Below are 17,197 nucleotides of genomic sequence, written 5' to 3' on the forward strand. Positions count from 1 at the left end.
GGGGGTAGTTAGTGGCAGGGGCAGATTGGGTTAGAGTGGGCAATAGGAATGGGGAATGTTGCAGTAGGTGAACATTGCAAGAACTTCGAAAAATCGATATTCCTGCCATCTGGTTGAAGGCGACACAGGCTCCGCAAGAACAATGAATGTGGCCTGACTCCGACAGTAGAGGAGGCCATGGACGGGCAGGTCAGAATGGGAATGGGAAGTGGAATTTAAGTAGGTGGCTACTGGAAGGTCCCGCTTTTTCTGACGGACGGAACGGATGTGCTCGGTGAAGCAATTTCCCAATCAACGTCCAGTATCACAGATATACAAGAGGCCGCACCGGAGCAGTAGGTACAATTAATGACCCAACAGACCCAGAGTTGAAGTGTCGCCTCACCTAGGAGGACAGTATGAGGACATGAATATTAGTGAGGGATAATGTGCAGGGGAGGGTGTATCAATTGTTCAGATTGCAAGATAAGTGCCAGGAAGGAGATCAGTGACGACAGTCGCGTAGGAAGAGATCCCTGGAAAGCGCAGACTGGGAGTAGGGGAAGGGAAGATGTGCTTGTTGTTGGGATCACGTTAGTAATGTTGTTGCTTGTTGTTGGGATCACGTTAGTAATGTAGGAATTACAGAGAATTATGCGCTGGACGCCGTGTCTGGTGAGTTGGCAGGTCCCTATCCTTAGTGAGGTGGCGGGAGGTTGGAGTGAGGACAGACCTGTGCGAAATGGAAGAAACGACTTTGAGGACAGCGTTGATGGTGAAGGGAGGGAAGCACCCTTCTCTGAAGAAGAAAGAAACATCTCCGTTGTTCTGAAATGAAACGCCTCAGGCTGAGAACGTAAGCGGCGGAGGGGGGAGGAGTTGAGAGAAGGGGATGACGTTTTTACCAGTAACAGGATGGGTGAAGTATAGTCCAGGTAGCTGTGTGAGTCGGTGTGTTTATGATGTACGACAGTAGATAAGCTGGCTCAGGAGACAGAGAAAGGGAGATTGAGAATGGGATGACATTTATACCAGTAACTGGATGAGTGAAATATAGTCCAGGTAGCTGTGTGAGTCGATGGGTTTATGAAGTACGGCAGCAGATAAGCTGGCTCAGAAGACAGGGAAAGGGAGATTGAGAAGAGGATGACATTTTTACCAGTAACAGGATGGGTGAAGTATAGTCCAGGGAGCTGTGTGAGTCGATGGGTTTATTGTGTACGATAGCAGATAAGCTGGCTCAGGAGACAGAGAAAGGGAGATTGAGAAGGGGAGTGAGCTGTTGGAAATGGATCAGGTAAAACAAAATGCGTGATGGAAATTGGAGCTGGTTGATGAAGCCAACGAGCAGCGTGCAGGAAGCGGCAGCAATGCTGTCGTCAGTGTCGCGCGGGAGAAGTCGGGCAGTGACACCGGTGTCGGCTCGGAACACGGACCGTTCCACGTAACCAACAAAACGGCAGGAACGGCTGGGATCCATGTGAGCGCCCATGGCTACAAGGGTCTTCAAAGTGTGGGGAGGGGGTTCGGTTTGAAATGTGAATATTTTTACAGGCTCTGTACCTGTCATCCGTTCTGCGACAATTGCCAGTTCAATACATTTATCCGAATCAAATCTGAGTTGGGTCTGGATAAGAACTATCATTACTGCCTCTGATATCTGCGATTCATGTTTAGCAGTATGGTTCAGCTGACGGACGTGTTCATATTCAGATATCATCGTTATCTTTGCGATTGACAGGATAAGGAGCGACATTCTCATTGTGAACAATAAAGTGAAGCAGCATGAGCAGCTTAATTAATGTGAGGAAATGTCACCACTAGTAGAACTATTTGTGTGTCTGGAGAAGGCCCGGTCACATCAGATCCCTCCAAGTATAAACACGATACAATGTGATACTTAAAAATAAAACAGCGAGCTTTACTGTCAACTGTTTGGGCTATTCCCGATATTATTGAGATCAGAATAACAACAATTAATGTTAAATGTGTCTATCTTCCTCCGTCCGTGTGGCCACTCGATGGGGCCCTTGTTCAAAAATATCTCTCCTCCAAACTCGATAATATCTATCTCATAACAACTTTCAGGAGAATTCTTTCCGCGGCAACAGTAACATACTGGTCTGACAGGGATTGTAGATGACATCATTGATGACAATGGGTTTTTACGACTGTAACTGGATGGAGTATCAGCATTTTATTTCTTGCAAGTCAGCGGACACTGGAAATGCAGTGTGTCGCCAGTGTGATCTCCATTGCCCTTGAATAACCAGTACCTGCTGGAAATAATGTCTGCAGTATGGTTACAGGAATAAGAGAGACTTGTGGGCACCGCTGGTAAACAATGGAGTCGCGCAGAGGACGATCAGCAGAAACCGGAGATGGGGGAGGGGAAGTTGTGCCTGGTGGTAGAGAGGCTATGGAGATGGTGGAAGTTACGTTGAAATCTCTTGCATGCGGAGGCTCGTGGCGTGTTACCTGAGGACAAGGAGACCCAATCCTTTTTATTATTCTGGGTGGAATGGAGTGATGTTACCTGAGGGAAATGCGTCAGAGAATGGAGATAGAAGCATCGATCATGGTGGAAGGGAATGTCCATTGGCTGTAAAATGTCTGGAGATGAAATTCTCATCAAAGGAAATGATAGAATGGAATAGCACTTTTGCGAGTATCCGTTTTTCAGTTGGTATCTTCAGGATAACTGTTAGAGTCAGTTGCATGGCTTTGGAAAAGATGTCGGTGGACAATCTCTCCCTGGAGTTGGGAACAGAGATCTCGAGAGTCAAGATTGTTTTCAGAAAGGGTACAACCTGATCTGCGGCGGTGTGGCAAATTGTAGGCCAGGTACATGAGAATGACCAGCTCATTGTGGCTGCAGGAAGAGGCACCAATTCATTTGTCAATGGACTTGTAGCATCAATTCAGCCGCCACTGTCGGGAACGAACGGGTTGTTTCGGGAACACTGATGCCCTCGCAGGAATATGGCCTTGCAGCTGGACCAACGTATCGGGAGAACAGAGCAATGTACGGTGGAACCATGGGGCGAAATGCACTACAATCAGTAGGGCAAAGAAGGGAAATGAGCCAGTGGATTCGGGACCAGCATTGCAGCTGCATAAGGGGTTTGTCTATGCAATTTCCGCTTGTGAGGTGTGACAGGAATAAGGATATCGCCAGGCCAAGAGGGACAGAAAATGCCCGCAATATATAGAACCTCGTGTTATCTGGACGGGCGACGCCACTAAGTCACGACTTTTTCGGAACAATGAGGGCAAGCGGAGATTTTACCACATTCTTTAGCTGCTCCCTGAACTTGGCCTGTGTAACGGCGTAAAGGGCCGTGTTTGTACAACAGCTCAGAAGCTGCAGAATGATGCCCAGCTCTCGAAGGGAATCTGGCGGAAGCAAACGTATGGGAAGATAATAGAGCCGATCCCACGCAGAGAACACACTGAAAGGTGCCCACAACAGGATGAAATTACCCGAGACCATCAGCAATAAAACGAGGGATTTCCTGCGTTTCTCCATCTCCGGGTCTCTGGCACTCTGTCCGTTACCGGGAACTCTGAGTCTCCTGCGGGCTCTGCTGGTGATTAAGACGTGCCTGACAGTGAGGCCGTTCGTCAGCAGAATCAGCACAAATGGGAGTACAGGGGTGAGGAAGGAATAAAATATGTCAATTTGATTCGTGTAATTGAAATTATGATATCTCTGTTGACAAATGAATGGAGCAATTACCCATGCGTATTCCTCTGACAGTCGAAAATACCAGTAAATATTCTTTAAATTGCTGATCACAGTCACTGTCACCAAAACCACGGCCGCGGTTTTCCGCGTGCAATATTTTGTTTTCATCTTTTGGCAACAAATAGCGACAAACCGATCCAAGGTGAACGTGACGGTGAACCAGACCGAACAGTCGGTTGCGGTGTAAATCAGAGCAGCGTGGACATTACACACCTTGGGCATTGAGCGGTCGAAAACCGAGTGCTGCATGTACGTAAGAGGAATCTTGCTCAATATCAAGTCCAGGATAAGAACCAGAAGATCCGCCGCTGCCATGGCAACCAGATAGCACGTGACAACTCTGGAGAGGCCGCACTTTTTCCGAGACAGGATGAATATGATCACCATGTTCACTGCCAAACAGAATAAACCATCAGGGTAAATACAACAGGAAGATTCCTCTTAAAGCGAGTGTAATGTGTGTCAATGATTGGAATGAGTGTACCTGACGGAATAATATAATCGTAGCGATTACCAGTTGAATAAAATTGAACCGTTTTGCAAAGTCGTTTAATCTTAGTGCAATCTGTTCGATCGAATATCAGCAACGAAACGGAAAGCGAAGAACACAGATAACGACGGTAGATGGTTGTGAAATTCCGTACATGCTGAGGGGAAAAGATCTGAATGGTGCTCCGCGGAATCTCCGTGAAATAATTATCCTTGACACCCACCATCTCTGGCTGAGGCGCAAATTCCCGTCCCTGATCCTTAGCCAGGGCGGCTGAATTTGCAGATGTAGTCCACAACCTTATTTTGCACGTCACTTCCTGTTTGCCAACATTGAGGGAGTATTACCTTGAAATCGTATCACGAGTCTCACCAGCTCCTACTTGTACTTCTGCCTTTACAATCCTATGCCACTCATTAATGTCTCGAAAATGCCTTATTTTTTTCAGCAACAGTGAAACTGATTTGTCACCAGAACAATACGTCATGGTCAGCATTTCAAGAACTTACAGTGGTCTATCAAGTTTTGGGAAAAAAAATCATGTTTTCAGAAATATGTTCCTCAGGCTTTACACGCGGTCAAATGCAGCTGGCGTGAAAATATATATTAAAGATCATTGCATTTTACAATTTTTGGGTCCCAATTGGAAAACGCATTTTATGAACACAGTGGGCAGGAGGGAGGCCAGAGTCAGAAGAGGCAACCAGTGATTATATTCCGGAGACAAAGCTTCCTTTGCTTCAGTGGCACCTCGGCCAGCACATGAAAGTTGGAAAGGAACTAACGAATTTATTAACTTTCTAATCCGACCGATGTTATAGACAATAGACAATAGACAATAGGTGCAGAAATAGACCATTCGGCCCCTCGAGTCTGCACCGCCATTCTGAGATCATGGCTGATCATTCACGACCAATACCCAGTCCCTGCCTTGTCCCCATATCCCTTGATTCCCCTATCCATCAGATATCTATCTAGCTCCTTCTTGAAAGCATCCAGAGAATTGGCCTCCACCGTCTTCCGAGGCAGTGCATTCCACACCTCCACAACTCTCTGGGAGAAGAAGCTCTTCCTCAACTCTGTTTTAAATAACTGACCTCTTATTCTCAATGAATAAGTACCCTCTGGTACTGGACTCTCCCAACATCTGGAACATATTTCCTGCCTCAATCCTATCAAATCCTTTAATTATCTTAAACGTTTCAATCAGATCCCCTCTCAATCTCCTCAATTCCAGCGTGTACAAGCCCAATCTCTACAATCTCTCTGCGTAAGACAGCCCTGCCATCCCAGGAATCAACCTAGTGAATCTACGCTGCGCTTCCTCAATTGCCAGAATGTCCTTCCTTAAACCTGGAGACCAAAACTGTACACAATATTCCAGGTGTGGTCTCACCAGGGCCCTGTACAAATGCAAAAGGACATCCTTGCTCTTGTATTCAATTCCCCTTGTAACAAAGGCCAACATTCCATTTGCCCTCTTCACTGCCTGTTGCACTTGCTCATTCACCTTCATTGACTGGTGAACTAGGACTCCTAGGTCTCTTTGCATTTCTCCCTTACCTAACTCTACACCGTTCAGACAATACTCTGCCCTCTTGTTCCTGCTTCCAAAGTGGATAACTTCACATTTATTCACATTGAATGACATCTGCCAAGTATCTGCCCACTCACCCAGCCTATCCAAGTCTCCCTGTATTCTCCAAACATCCTCTTCGCATGTCACACTGCCACCCAGTTTAGTATCGTCAGCAAACCTGCTGATATAGTTTTCAATGCCCTCATCTAAATCGTTGACATAAATCGTAAAGAGCTGTGGTCCCAATACAGAGCCCTGTGGTACCCCACTAGTCACCTCCAGCCAGTCCGAGAAACACCCATTCACTGCTACCCTTTGCTTTCTATCTGCCAACCAGTTTTCTATCCATGTTGAAACCCTGTCCCCAATGCCATGAGCTCAGATTTTACTCACCAATCTCCTATGTGGCACCTTATCGAATGCCTTCTGAAAATCTAGGTATACAACATCCACTGGCTTATCCTCGTCTAACATCCTTGTTACACCCTCAAAAAACTCCAACAGATTAGTCAAGCATGATTTGCCCTTGGTAATTCCATACTGGCTCGGCCTAATCCTATTTCTGCCATCTAGATGTGCCACTATTTCGTCCTTAATAATGGACTCAAGCATCTTCCCCACGACTGACGTTAGTTCTCCGTTTTCTCCTCCCCTCCCTTCTTGAAAAGTGGGATAACATTAGCCACTCTCCAATCTTCAGGAACTGATCCTGAATCTAAGGAACATTGGAAAATGATTACCAATGCATCCGCAATTTCCTGAGCCACCTCTTTTAGAACCCTCGGATGCAGACCATCTGGACCCGGGGATTTATTAGCCTTCAGTCCTACCAGTCTACTCATCACAGTTTCTTTCCTAATGTCAATCTGTCTCAATTCCTCTGATATCTTATGACCCTGGCCCATACATACATCTGGGAGATTGCTTGTGTCCTCCCTGGTGAAGACAGATCTAAAGTACGCATTAAATTCTGTTGCCATTTCCCTGTTTCCCATAACAATTTCTCCCAATTCATTCTTCAAGGGGCCAACATTGTTCTTAACTATCTTCTTTCTCTTCGCATAGCTAAAAAAGCTTTTGCTATCCCCTTTTATATTCCTGGCTGGACTGAGCTCATACCTGATTTTTTCTCTCCGTATTGCTTTTTTACTTAAGATCTGCTGTTCCTTAAAACTTTCCCAATCATCTGTATTCATCTATATTCTGTAATCATCTGTACAACAATTATCTGTTGCTGATAATGATCAGAGAGAAATGGAGGAGGGGTCGTCACACTAACGTTATTCTTTCTGCTGGAAGGCAGATAATTAGACGATTTATCCAACACAGTTCTGCGACAGCCTCACGCTGCCAACGGAAACAATAGCAAAAGAAATGTGGATCCTGAGCTGGCGAACGCAAAACGCCCGGAAGCGGAGCCATGAAGATAAATGTTCGCAGTTTAGAGAACGTAATGCCACTGCTGAACGACAGCCAATGTGGAAACGTGAAGAAGGAACGACGTTTTCTAAGGAACTCCCGCAAGCCTATAGGGCGAGATAGGAGCCAAAATGCGAATGACACTTCGATAATGTGGTCGGCACGGCCGAAGGTCCTGACAGCGGAGGGACCTGGTTCAGTTCATGGAAATCCTGCACTACAGATGACCGAACAGACCGATTAGCCACGGAAAGACTAAGGGTTGGAACCCAGTTTGATTGGAATTGTCTCTCAATTGAGGAAGAAAAAACATCTTGATTCATAGCAGATATTCTCACGGCGATGAGAAAGTGAATAGAAAGCGGAGATCAATTTTAATATGTAATGTTTCAACGTCTCGGTGGTAGGCTGCTGTGCTGAGCAACTGTCAGTAAGTTCACTCGTCAGAAATTTAACCATTACACCCGGAGCATTAACTGAGCCAGTCTGACCACGCCACAGGACCATAAGCTACTCAATCCTGATTGACGTGTTTCACTTCCAAAACTGTCTTCTTGCCTTCTCTACATGAACATTGATGTCTCAGTTAACAACCGCTTAAACTGCGCGAATACGGGCACAGGGCCATCAAACGCGCCGCATACGTGAGATCGTTTAATCGCTGGACCATTCTCGTAAACCTACTCTGGATCAACACCACTGCCAACACATATTCTCTTGAACAGAGATCGTCAGGACAGAAAACCACCAAAGTGCATAGGAAAAAAGTTTGTTTAACACATTGTAGTGCGACAGCATCATTAATTATTATTATGAGAAGTACACGTGATAAGAAAATACGGTAACGTATTAAAGAGACTCACTAGGAAGGGCAATAATGGCGAGGATGGGGAAGAAAACCACTTGAATGGCGAGGAGAACATGTGTAACTCGAAAATCGACCGGCACCCAATAGTCTGCAGAAATATATGGAATCATCCAGAAGACACTTCTTCCATTTCCCGTTATATTCCAGGCTGCGCTTCCCGGATTCCGATCCATGACAGAACGAGCCAATCCGTCCTCACTCTCCCTGACACTGCAGCTCCGGTTATCTGTCCGTGGCAGGTGAGGCTGATCTCGCTGAAACTGAGGGAACCGGGTGAACGGGGCTCTTATTAAACAGAGAGAAAAAGAATCTCCGGTGACGTCAGCAGCCTACCCTGAACAGACTCTAATTATATTCCGTAAAGCTACAGGAAGAGTTAACCCTTGGTCTACCAGGTGGCAGAGGAAGAAGTGTGTAGATAAATGCTGCTGTGGCCATATATACTGAAAATACTAAAATATGTTTTTAAAATCTCGCACTGCACTGGTTTAACACAGTTTGAAGTGGAAGTAAGTCCAAAATAGGCAAATATATGCATTTTCTTTAAAACCCCCCGTGTTGGGAAAGCAGTAAATTAGTCAAAAATCATATTTGATCCATCCTTGGCTGCTGTAAGATGAATGGAAGAAAAGAACGGTTCTGAAAGAGAGCGGCATTAGCTTGGAAAGTGGAGGTTTGATGAGAGAGAAAAGGACTGTCAGCCCTCTGTACAAACGTGCTGTCATGTTCGACAGGAGTAGCAAGAGGACAAGAAAGGTAGACAAGGGGAGGAAAGGAAGAGTGAGAGAGAGAGAGAGAGAGAGAGAGAGAGAGAGAGAGAGAGAGAGAGAGAGAGAGAGAGAGAGAGAGAGAGAGAGAGAGGGAGAGAGGAGCAGAGAGAGAGAGAGAGCGGTGAGAGAGAGAGAGAGAGAGAGAGAGAGAGAGAGAGAGAGAGAGAGAGAGAGAGAGAGGTAGAGACAGAGAGAGAGAGAGAGAGAGATACAGAGACAATAACGAAGGAATTACCTGTCGGCAACTGGGTTCCCTCCAGCGCAATGCGGATCAGATCACTGAGTGGTCAATAAGGATTCTTTGCGACGGTCTTTCTGTGGTTTTACAAGTGGCTGATTATTATTTTTCATGTCATCCTGATATACATGTAGATTAACAATCTTTAACATGTTTACTTGTGTCTCACTTTCCTGTAAAATCCTGATGCTGTTGAACCAGAAATTAGCAAGAAAAATAGAGTGTTTTCCTTACGGTCCATAAGCCTACCCACATCCCATACAAAGCCCAGGCCGCAGACCTACAGAGATTTCCACTGTATGGCAGTTGATGCTGTTCCGCTGTGCGAAGGTGTCGGTGTGAGAAGATACGCTTTAATCCGTACAGAATCAACATTTTTCTATAAAATGATTTTGTATTTATCGCCAAGCAAACGTGTCGCTGTAACTTTGTACAATTTACCGTCGATTGAAGATCACACAGAAATAAACATCCACCAGTATACGTTAAGTTATATTTACTATATTATTGACACCTTTGGACATCAGAAAAAAGTACATCTGACCAAATCTGTAATTGAAGTAAACACGATATTTTTATTTTTTTCCTGGTGTGTTCCATTATCTGCACCACGGAAAACAAGCTGAAAACGTACTTTTGGTTCTTTATCCTCTTCTCCACTGGAAAATGCCCAGAATTATATTTTTTTTCTGCAGATGGACCAAATAAAAGTTGTAAAGATCTCCTTTCCTCCGCTAGATTGCAGGTCATATTTGAGCAAACATGGTTAGCAAACCTGCTTAGCCCACTTCCACTCTCCACCCCACCGATCGGGGGTACATGCAGCTATGTGGGTTGGTGGAAGATGGTCGTATGAGCAGCTGGTGTTTATCACAGGACCCGGTTATGCGACCATCCACTAACGTTGGACAAATAGCCAAGAATGGAGAAGGGGCAGTGTTGCTCTTTTGGTTAAATGTGAAATTAAATCATTTAAAAGAGGTGATATGGGGTTGCAAGGTGTTGAATCATTGTGGATAGAACCACGAACTGTAATGATAAAAACCATTATGTGAGTTATATTTACAGACAACCCAAACAAGAATATGATTTGGTCTACACAATGTAACATGAGATAGAAAATGCCTGCCGAAAGGGCAGTATGGTAATCGTCATGAGGGTTGAAAATATTCCGCAAGACTGGGAAAATTACATTGATCCTAAACTCCAAGAGACAGAATTTTTAGAATGCCTACGCCGTGGCTTTTCAGAGCAGCTCGATGTTGAACCCATCGGGAGATATTGTGTAATGAGCCGGAATTGATCAAAGGTCTCTGGTGAAAATGATCACGATATGATCGGATTCACCCTCAAACTTGAAAAGAAAGGATGCATCAAAACTACAGCGGAGTAGAGGGAATTACAGAGACATTAGCGAGAGTTCGCCAGAATCGTTTGGAAAAGAAGCCAGGCAGGCATGACGGCAGAACAAAACTGGCTGTAGTTTCCGAAAGGAGTTTCGAAAGCACACGATATATACTTACTAAAGAGGAGATATGTTATAAAGGAAGATAATACACCGTGGCGCAGAACACTGTTCAACGCCAACATCATAGGCATAGAGAAGGAATGCAGTATAAGTATTAGCGGGAAGTTAAATGATTGTGAAATTTTATATGCCAGCAGAACGCAAAATACAACCCATTAAAAAGTTAAAGAAGGAATGCAATATAATACTAGCCAATATGATTAAAGATGATACCAAAAGTTCTTTTTTTCAGATACACAACGTGTACAAGAGAGGAGAAATTGGAAAGCAATGATCGAGAGGCAGTAATGGGGGATAATAAAATGGTGGACGTACTGAATAAGCATTTCGCATCAATTTTCAAGTCAAGTCAAGTCAAGTCACTTTTAACTGTCATTTTCACCATAACCGCTGGTACAGTAAATAGTAAAAATGAGACAACGGTTGTCAGGACCATGGTGTTACATGATACAGTACGAAAACTACATTAAACTACGTTAAAAAAACAACACAGAAAAAAAATCTACACTAGACTACATACCTACCCAGGATTGCATAACGTGCACAAAACAGTGCAGGCATTTCAATAAATGATAAACAAGACAATAGGGCAGCATGGATTTAGTCCAGACTCTGGGTATTGAGGAGTCTGATCGCCTGGGGGAAGAAACTGTTTCATAGTCTGGTCGTGAGAGCCCGAATGCTTCGGAGCCCTTTCCCAGACGGCAGGAGGGAGAAGAGATTGTATGAGGGGTGCGTTGGCTGCTTCATAATGCTGTTTGTTTTGCGGATGCAGCGTGTGGTGTGAATTTCCGTGATGGCGGGAAGAGAGACCCCGATGATCTTCTCAGCTGACCTCACTATCCGCTGCAGGGTCTTACGGTCCGAAATGGTGCAATTTCCGAACCAGGCAGTGATGCAGCTGCTCAGGATGCTCTCAATACAACCCCTGTAGAATGTGATGAGGATGGGGGGTGGCAGGCGGACTTTTCTCAGCCTTCGTAGAAAGTAGAAACGCTGCTGAGCTTTCTTTGCTATGGAGCTGGTGTTGAAGGACCAGGTGAGATTATCCGTCAGGTGAACACCAAGAAATTCGGTGCTCTTTATGACCTCTACCGAGGAGCCGTCGATGTTCAGCGGGGAGTTGTCGCTCTATGCCCTCCTGAAGTCAACAACCATCTTTTTTGTTTTGTTCACATTCAGAGACAGGTTGTTGGCTCTGCACCAGACCGTTAGCCGCTGCATCTCCTCTATGTAAGCTGACTCGTCATTCTTGCTGATGAGACCCACCACGGTCGTGTCATCGGCGAACTTGATATGGTTTCAGCTGTGTGTTGCAGCACAGTCGTGGGTCAGCACAGTGAACAACAGTGGACTGAGCACACAGACCTGGGTGGGTGGCGTGTTCAGTTTGATGGTTTTGGGGATGCTGCTCCCGATCCGGACCGACTGAGGTCTCCCAGTCAGGGAGTCTAGGATCCTGTTGCAGAGGGAGGTGTCGGATGAAATGGATGAATGTCGGAATTTTTACTGTATTCGCGGGTATTAGATAAAGGTTGGGAGACGATGGTATTCGCTGCTATTTAGATCAATGAGAGGAGACTTTATCCGCTTGTTTACATAAATGAGTCGACAGGTTGCTAGTAATATGTAACATGACGAGACATCTTGACAGCAATGTGGACAATATGTTTGCTGTTGTATGGGAAACTCAAACAGGGGAAGATAGACGAGATTATTTTTACGAAGGGGAATAGTGTGTCTTTGGAATTCTCTTCCTCAAAGGAAAAAAAGAAAGAGCAGGAGTTTTTTTTAATGTTTAATTCCGCAGAACACAGTCAGTTTCTTGACAGGCAAGGGAGTGACGTGTTGCAGGCTGTGCAGGCTTGGGCCGCTGAAATCAGAGTTCAATTGAGATCAGAGAATCAGAGAATGGTGGAATAGAACTGAGAGGCCGAATGTCCTGCTACTAATCCAATATGCCAGCAGCAACTTCCGCCAAATAAGAGTACCAGTGAAATTAATGTGCAGAGTTTTTCCATCCATCACTGATAAGAAAACGTCTGATGTAGGTGTAAATTATATGCGATGTCAGGCAATTTCAGCAGCCGGGAAATGGTCTAAATTTCATATGATGGCGCTTAAATCCAGCAATTCGTTTCCAGTCAGAGAACAATAAACTGAAGGAGAAGGGCATCCTTGTCTTGTTGTCGACTTTGCCGAGTAGTTATCTCTGTAAGATGGTAACCTTGGCATAGCCGCTTCCGAATTGCCCATTCCCACAATGTTACAACTGCGGAGAACTGTTAAAGATGGCTTTTAAAAGGACCAACTTAATATCAGTGCATGTCCAAGCTACGGCGGCACAGTTAAATCTGGAGAAAGGGGATGTCCGCTGATCGAAAGAGAACATTATTCCAAATGCATAATATTCCATCAGAGTGGAGAGTGCCCTTCCTTCTGCTGTCTCTGTGCAATAAACCCACAACGATCTTTGTCCTGAGCTGTCGCTGGGGTTTATAATCTGACAATAAACTGGCCCAGAGTGAACAATAAATTAAAGCGACGGCTCCAACATTAGCGGAACTGGATGCAGTTTGTACTCGTTCTCTGAAACAGACCACATGTTAGAGAGAAACGTAATCTTTGCATCGCTTGCACTGAAGTATTAATTCTGACTCGGACCACAAGTTAGAAAGACTCATTCAAGCAAGGTGAATCTTTGTGTGGTTTAACACAAGCGTTGTGGAACAGGGTGTGGCGTTATATGTTGAATAGACTGAAGTTCAGGTTTATGAGCGTGTTATCAACTGAACATTGCTCACGGTGTGTTCACTTACTGACATAAAATTCAGATACTCGGATTCGCTGAAACCAGACCCAGGAATTAAGGATCAGGCAGGAAGATGGACTGTATTGAGCAGTGTCATTGCTGTCATTATCTTGCTGTCGACATTGACCGGTAGTTATCTGTGGGAGATGGTTATCTCGGCACAGCTGCTCCCCAATTGCCCATTACCAAAAGGTAACAACTGCGGGCAACTGTTAAAGATGGCTTTTAAATGGGCCAACATAAAATCAGTGCAGGTCCAGGCTACGGGGGCACAGCTAAATCTCGAGAAAGGGATTGTCCGCTGATCAAAAAAGGGCATTATTCCAAATGCATAATACTCGATCAGAGTGGAGAGCGCCCTTGCTTCTGCTGTCTCTGTGCAATAAACCACAGCGATCTTTGCCCTGGGCTGTCGCTGCGGTTTATAATCTGACAATAAACTGTTCCCGACGTGAATAATAAATTCCAGCGACGGCACCAACAGAACGGACCCAGGATGCGGGTTCTCTGGAGGTGGTAAAATTTCGCGCACTTAAGTATTAATTCTGGTTCGGAACACAAGTTAGAAAGACTCATTGAAGCAAGGTGAGTCTTTACATGTTGACTAGACTGAAGTTCAGTTTTATGAGCGTGTTATCAACTGAACATTTCTCAGGGTGTGTTCACTTACTGTTATGGCCTCAGATGCTAGGATTCGCTGGAGTCTAGCACCAGGTCAGAACAGAACCTATACGGGGAGATGTTATGGTGTTTTATTAAGGTGGTATTTCTAGTGTTTCTACTAGTTCAATACCGTGGATTAATGGATTCGTGTGTGTATTTTTCCGATTCTGTGTATTTTGTTTTAGCAAAGAAGGTGTATATCTGTCAGTGATAAAAAAACATCCAGCAGTAAATCCCACCGGCAATTGGACGAAACTTGGCAGTCTGCTCTCAGAGGGCATTTTATTTTGTACATCTTGTCCCTAATGACGTGGCCGCTGAGTGTGTGTTGGTGGTCTCCTGCTGTTCCAAAATCAGAGTTCGGCGTTCAGTGACGGTCCTCTGCACACCACTGTTGGACGCATTGTGATTTGAGTTACAGTCGGCTTCCTGTCGGATTTAATCAGTCTGGCCAGTCTCCTGGTTCTCTCATTAACGAGGCGTATTCACCTTAGACCTGCCGCGATGTTGTTTCCGCACCATTCTCAGTAAACCGTGAGCGATTTGTGCGTGCAAATCCAAGGAGAAGGGCATCCAATTTGCTATTTTTCGCTACTAAAATAAAGAACGACATAAAGGAAATGTGTAATATAAACAGATAATATTTAAAATGATTAGCAGATTGAGGAACATCTGTAGCGGCCAATTCTAACCAAACCAAGTTGCCATTGCTGGCGACTCCCACGGACTTGATATACTTGTATGACGCACCCACGGCTCCAATAAAGGTTGTTTCAAAAGGCAAAGGTATGTCGTCGATCCTTTATTAGCAATCTGCAAACGTACGATTTTGAAGCAAAGAAGCGAAAAGGTACACAAGTTTAACTTCAGCGAAAGTGAGCTGATGATAACAAATGATACGGTCCCCAGCTGAATACTGCACTGAACAAACCACAAATACGTAGCTGATTGTCTTTGCGTTTACAAAGTCCCCACTGATGCGACTAGTTACCATAAAAAGCATCATGAATAGGCAGCACAGACTGCAATGCAGATGGAGAACAGATACATGGCTCCTACAGACTGGCTCAGCTCTCATACGGGGTTTTCCACCTGGAATATTAACAGTGTCTGTTTTGTTGAATAATTCCAGTACTTTGTTTATTTATTTTAAATACGTTTTTGTCAGCTTGCTCTTTTGGATGTATGGCGGGACTACATTGTGTTTAACAGCGTCATGTAACTCTGATAATAGCCAGCAGAATACCCAGAGAAATCTTGACAGGAGTTTAGGAGTTAATTATGGTCTTAAAATCCTGCTGGAGAAACTATAATGCTTCAGGACAGTGCCAGACGATGTTGAACTGAAAGGAGGCGATGGGAATCAAGTGCAACTTAGAAATCTGTATAATCCAGTGGCGAGAGGAATAGATGTCCCATTGGTCAGCAGAAATGTTTCAACCCGCTCTGCTGTAACAGTTGTACATTACTCACCATAGCGCCTCCAGTGGTAGGAGGAACACAGTGGAGCAGTAGGCGCTGTCTGCGAAATCTGCCTTGCCATTCCATTGACACACTATCCCCGGTCCAGGACATAAGACTGGTTCCTAAAAGGGAATTGCTGGTAATATAGTGAGTAGATACCCTGGAAAATCCTGGCCTAGTATACAATCCATGGAGAGCGCGGAAATGGACATTGTGTGACTGAGGGTCGATGGCCACAGGTAGCTCAGGCCATGTCAAGTGTTCGGTGGATAGACCCAAGATGTTTGGAAGCGTGCGATTCAGTTAAAACAAAGTGCTCTCATTTGCGCCTCAAATAATGTCTGAGCATCCTGGTAATTGTGTTTGTAGAAAGCGGCAGAATCTGACCAGAACTGTCTTCGAAATGGGTAACGGGGCGAGCAGTGGAGGAGTTCCAGTGACGTCAACATCGGGAAAGTACACGGGTATGCTAGCAAATTACATTCGTTTATAAGTATTGTCTTGACTCCGTGTCTGAGTTTAGTTCAATATCGGCAATTCACAAAATATTTGTGAAGGGACTGGGTAGAGAGATGACAGAGAAGGGGCATCATCGGAAGTTAGAGAAGTCACTCCCTCCTCTTCATAAACCTTGACTTCCCTAACTTCCGTTAATTTCCCCCTCCCCTTCGTAAACTTTGACTTCTCTAACTTCCGTTCATGCCTCTCCTCCTCTTCGTACCCCATCCCTTATTCATTTATTACAATTTTCCCCTTTCTCTCTTTCTTTTTTCTCCCTCTGTCCCTCTCACTATAATTCCTTGCTTGTTCTCCATCCTCTGGGCTCCCGTCCCCTTTTCTTTCTTCCTAGGCCTCCCGTCCCATGATCCTCTCCCTTTTCCAGCATTGTATCACTTTTTCCAATCAACTTTCCAGTTCTTAGCCCCATCCCTCCCCCTCCTGTCTTCTCCTATCATTTCAGATCACCCCTCCCCGTCCCACGTTCAAATCGCTTACTATCTCTTCTTTCAGTTAGTCCTGACGAAGGGTCTCGGCATAAAAAGTCGACTGTACCTCTTCCTATAGATGCTGCCTGGCCTGCTGCGATCACCATAATTTTTTGTGTGTGTTGCTTGTATGTCCAGCATCTGCAGATTTCCTGGTGTTCGTATATGTATTTCGGACTGAGTTTGGTGACCTGGCGCACTACCTTTAGGTTCCAGAGTGAAAGCTGCTGCCCAATAGGTGTTTGGAAATGAAGTTATTTTTGTCCATTTTCCTTCACAGGGCCGAGCACAGTGATCACCGAGCTCCTGGCAAGCTGGGACGATTTCCAGTTGCTGCAGTTGACAGACTTCTACCGGGTCAGGCTGGAACAGGCGATGGAAGGAGGGGTGCACGGAGTAAGCCTGGCGTTAACGGCCGAGAATCAGTTCAGCGGAGAGGAACATCGGGTGAGTGGGAGGGAGAATGGCTTTGAATTTTCACACATCACAGGACTGATGGGTGTCGGAAATCTGACTCATCGGATATTATATTAGATAAAGGAACAACTGGGAAATAAATACTGTACATACAATCACAAAAATGTGAATGTGAACCAGTGATAGAAAAAGTGAAAAGATCCTGCGGAATGCTGGGTATCCCCTCAATATTCAGA

General features: G+C 45.0%; 1 protein-coding gene across 1 annotated transcript in view; it reads left to right on the forward strand.

The window, feature by feature from the left end:
• Nucleotides 1–17,197, forward strand: part of LOC132388025 (NACHT, LRR and PYD domains-containing protein 3-like) — a 56,298-nt gene that overhangs the window by 8,781 nt on the left and 30,320 nt on the right. The window contains exons 4-6 of the mRNA XM_059960366.1: nt 8,231–8,322; nt 15,928–16,022; nt 16,825–16,991. Of these exons, the coding sequence (XP_059816349.1) occupies nt 8,231–8,322; nt 15,928–16,022; nt 16,825–16,991 (354 nt within the window). The remainder of the gene's footprint in view (nt 1–8,230; nt 8,323–15,927; nt 16,023–16,824; nt 16,992–17,197) is intronic.

This window comes from Hypanus sabinus, unplaced genomic scaffold, assembly GCF_030144855.1.
Source record: "Hypanus sabinus isolate sHypSab1 unplaced genomic scaffold, sHypSab1.hap1 scaffold_251, whole genome shotgun sequence".
Taxonomy (NCBI): domain Eukaryota; kingdom Metazoa; phylum Chordata; class Chondrichthyes; order Myliobatiformes; family Dasyatidae; genus Hypanus; species Hypanus sabinus.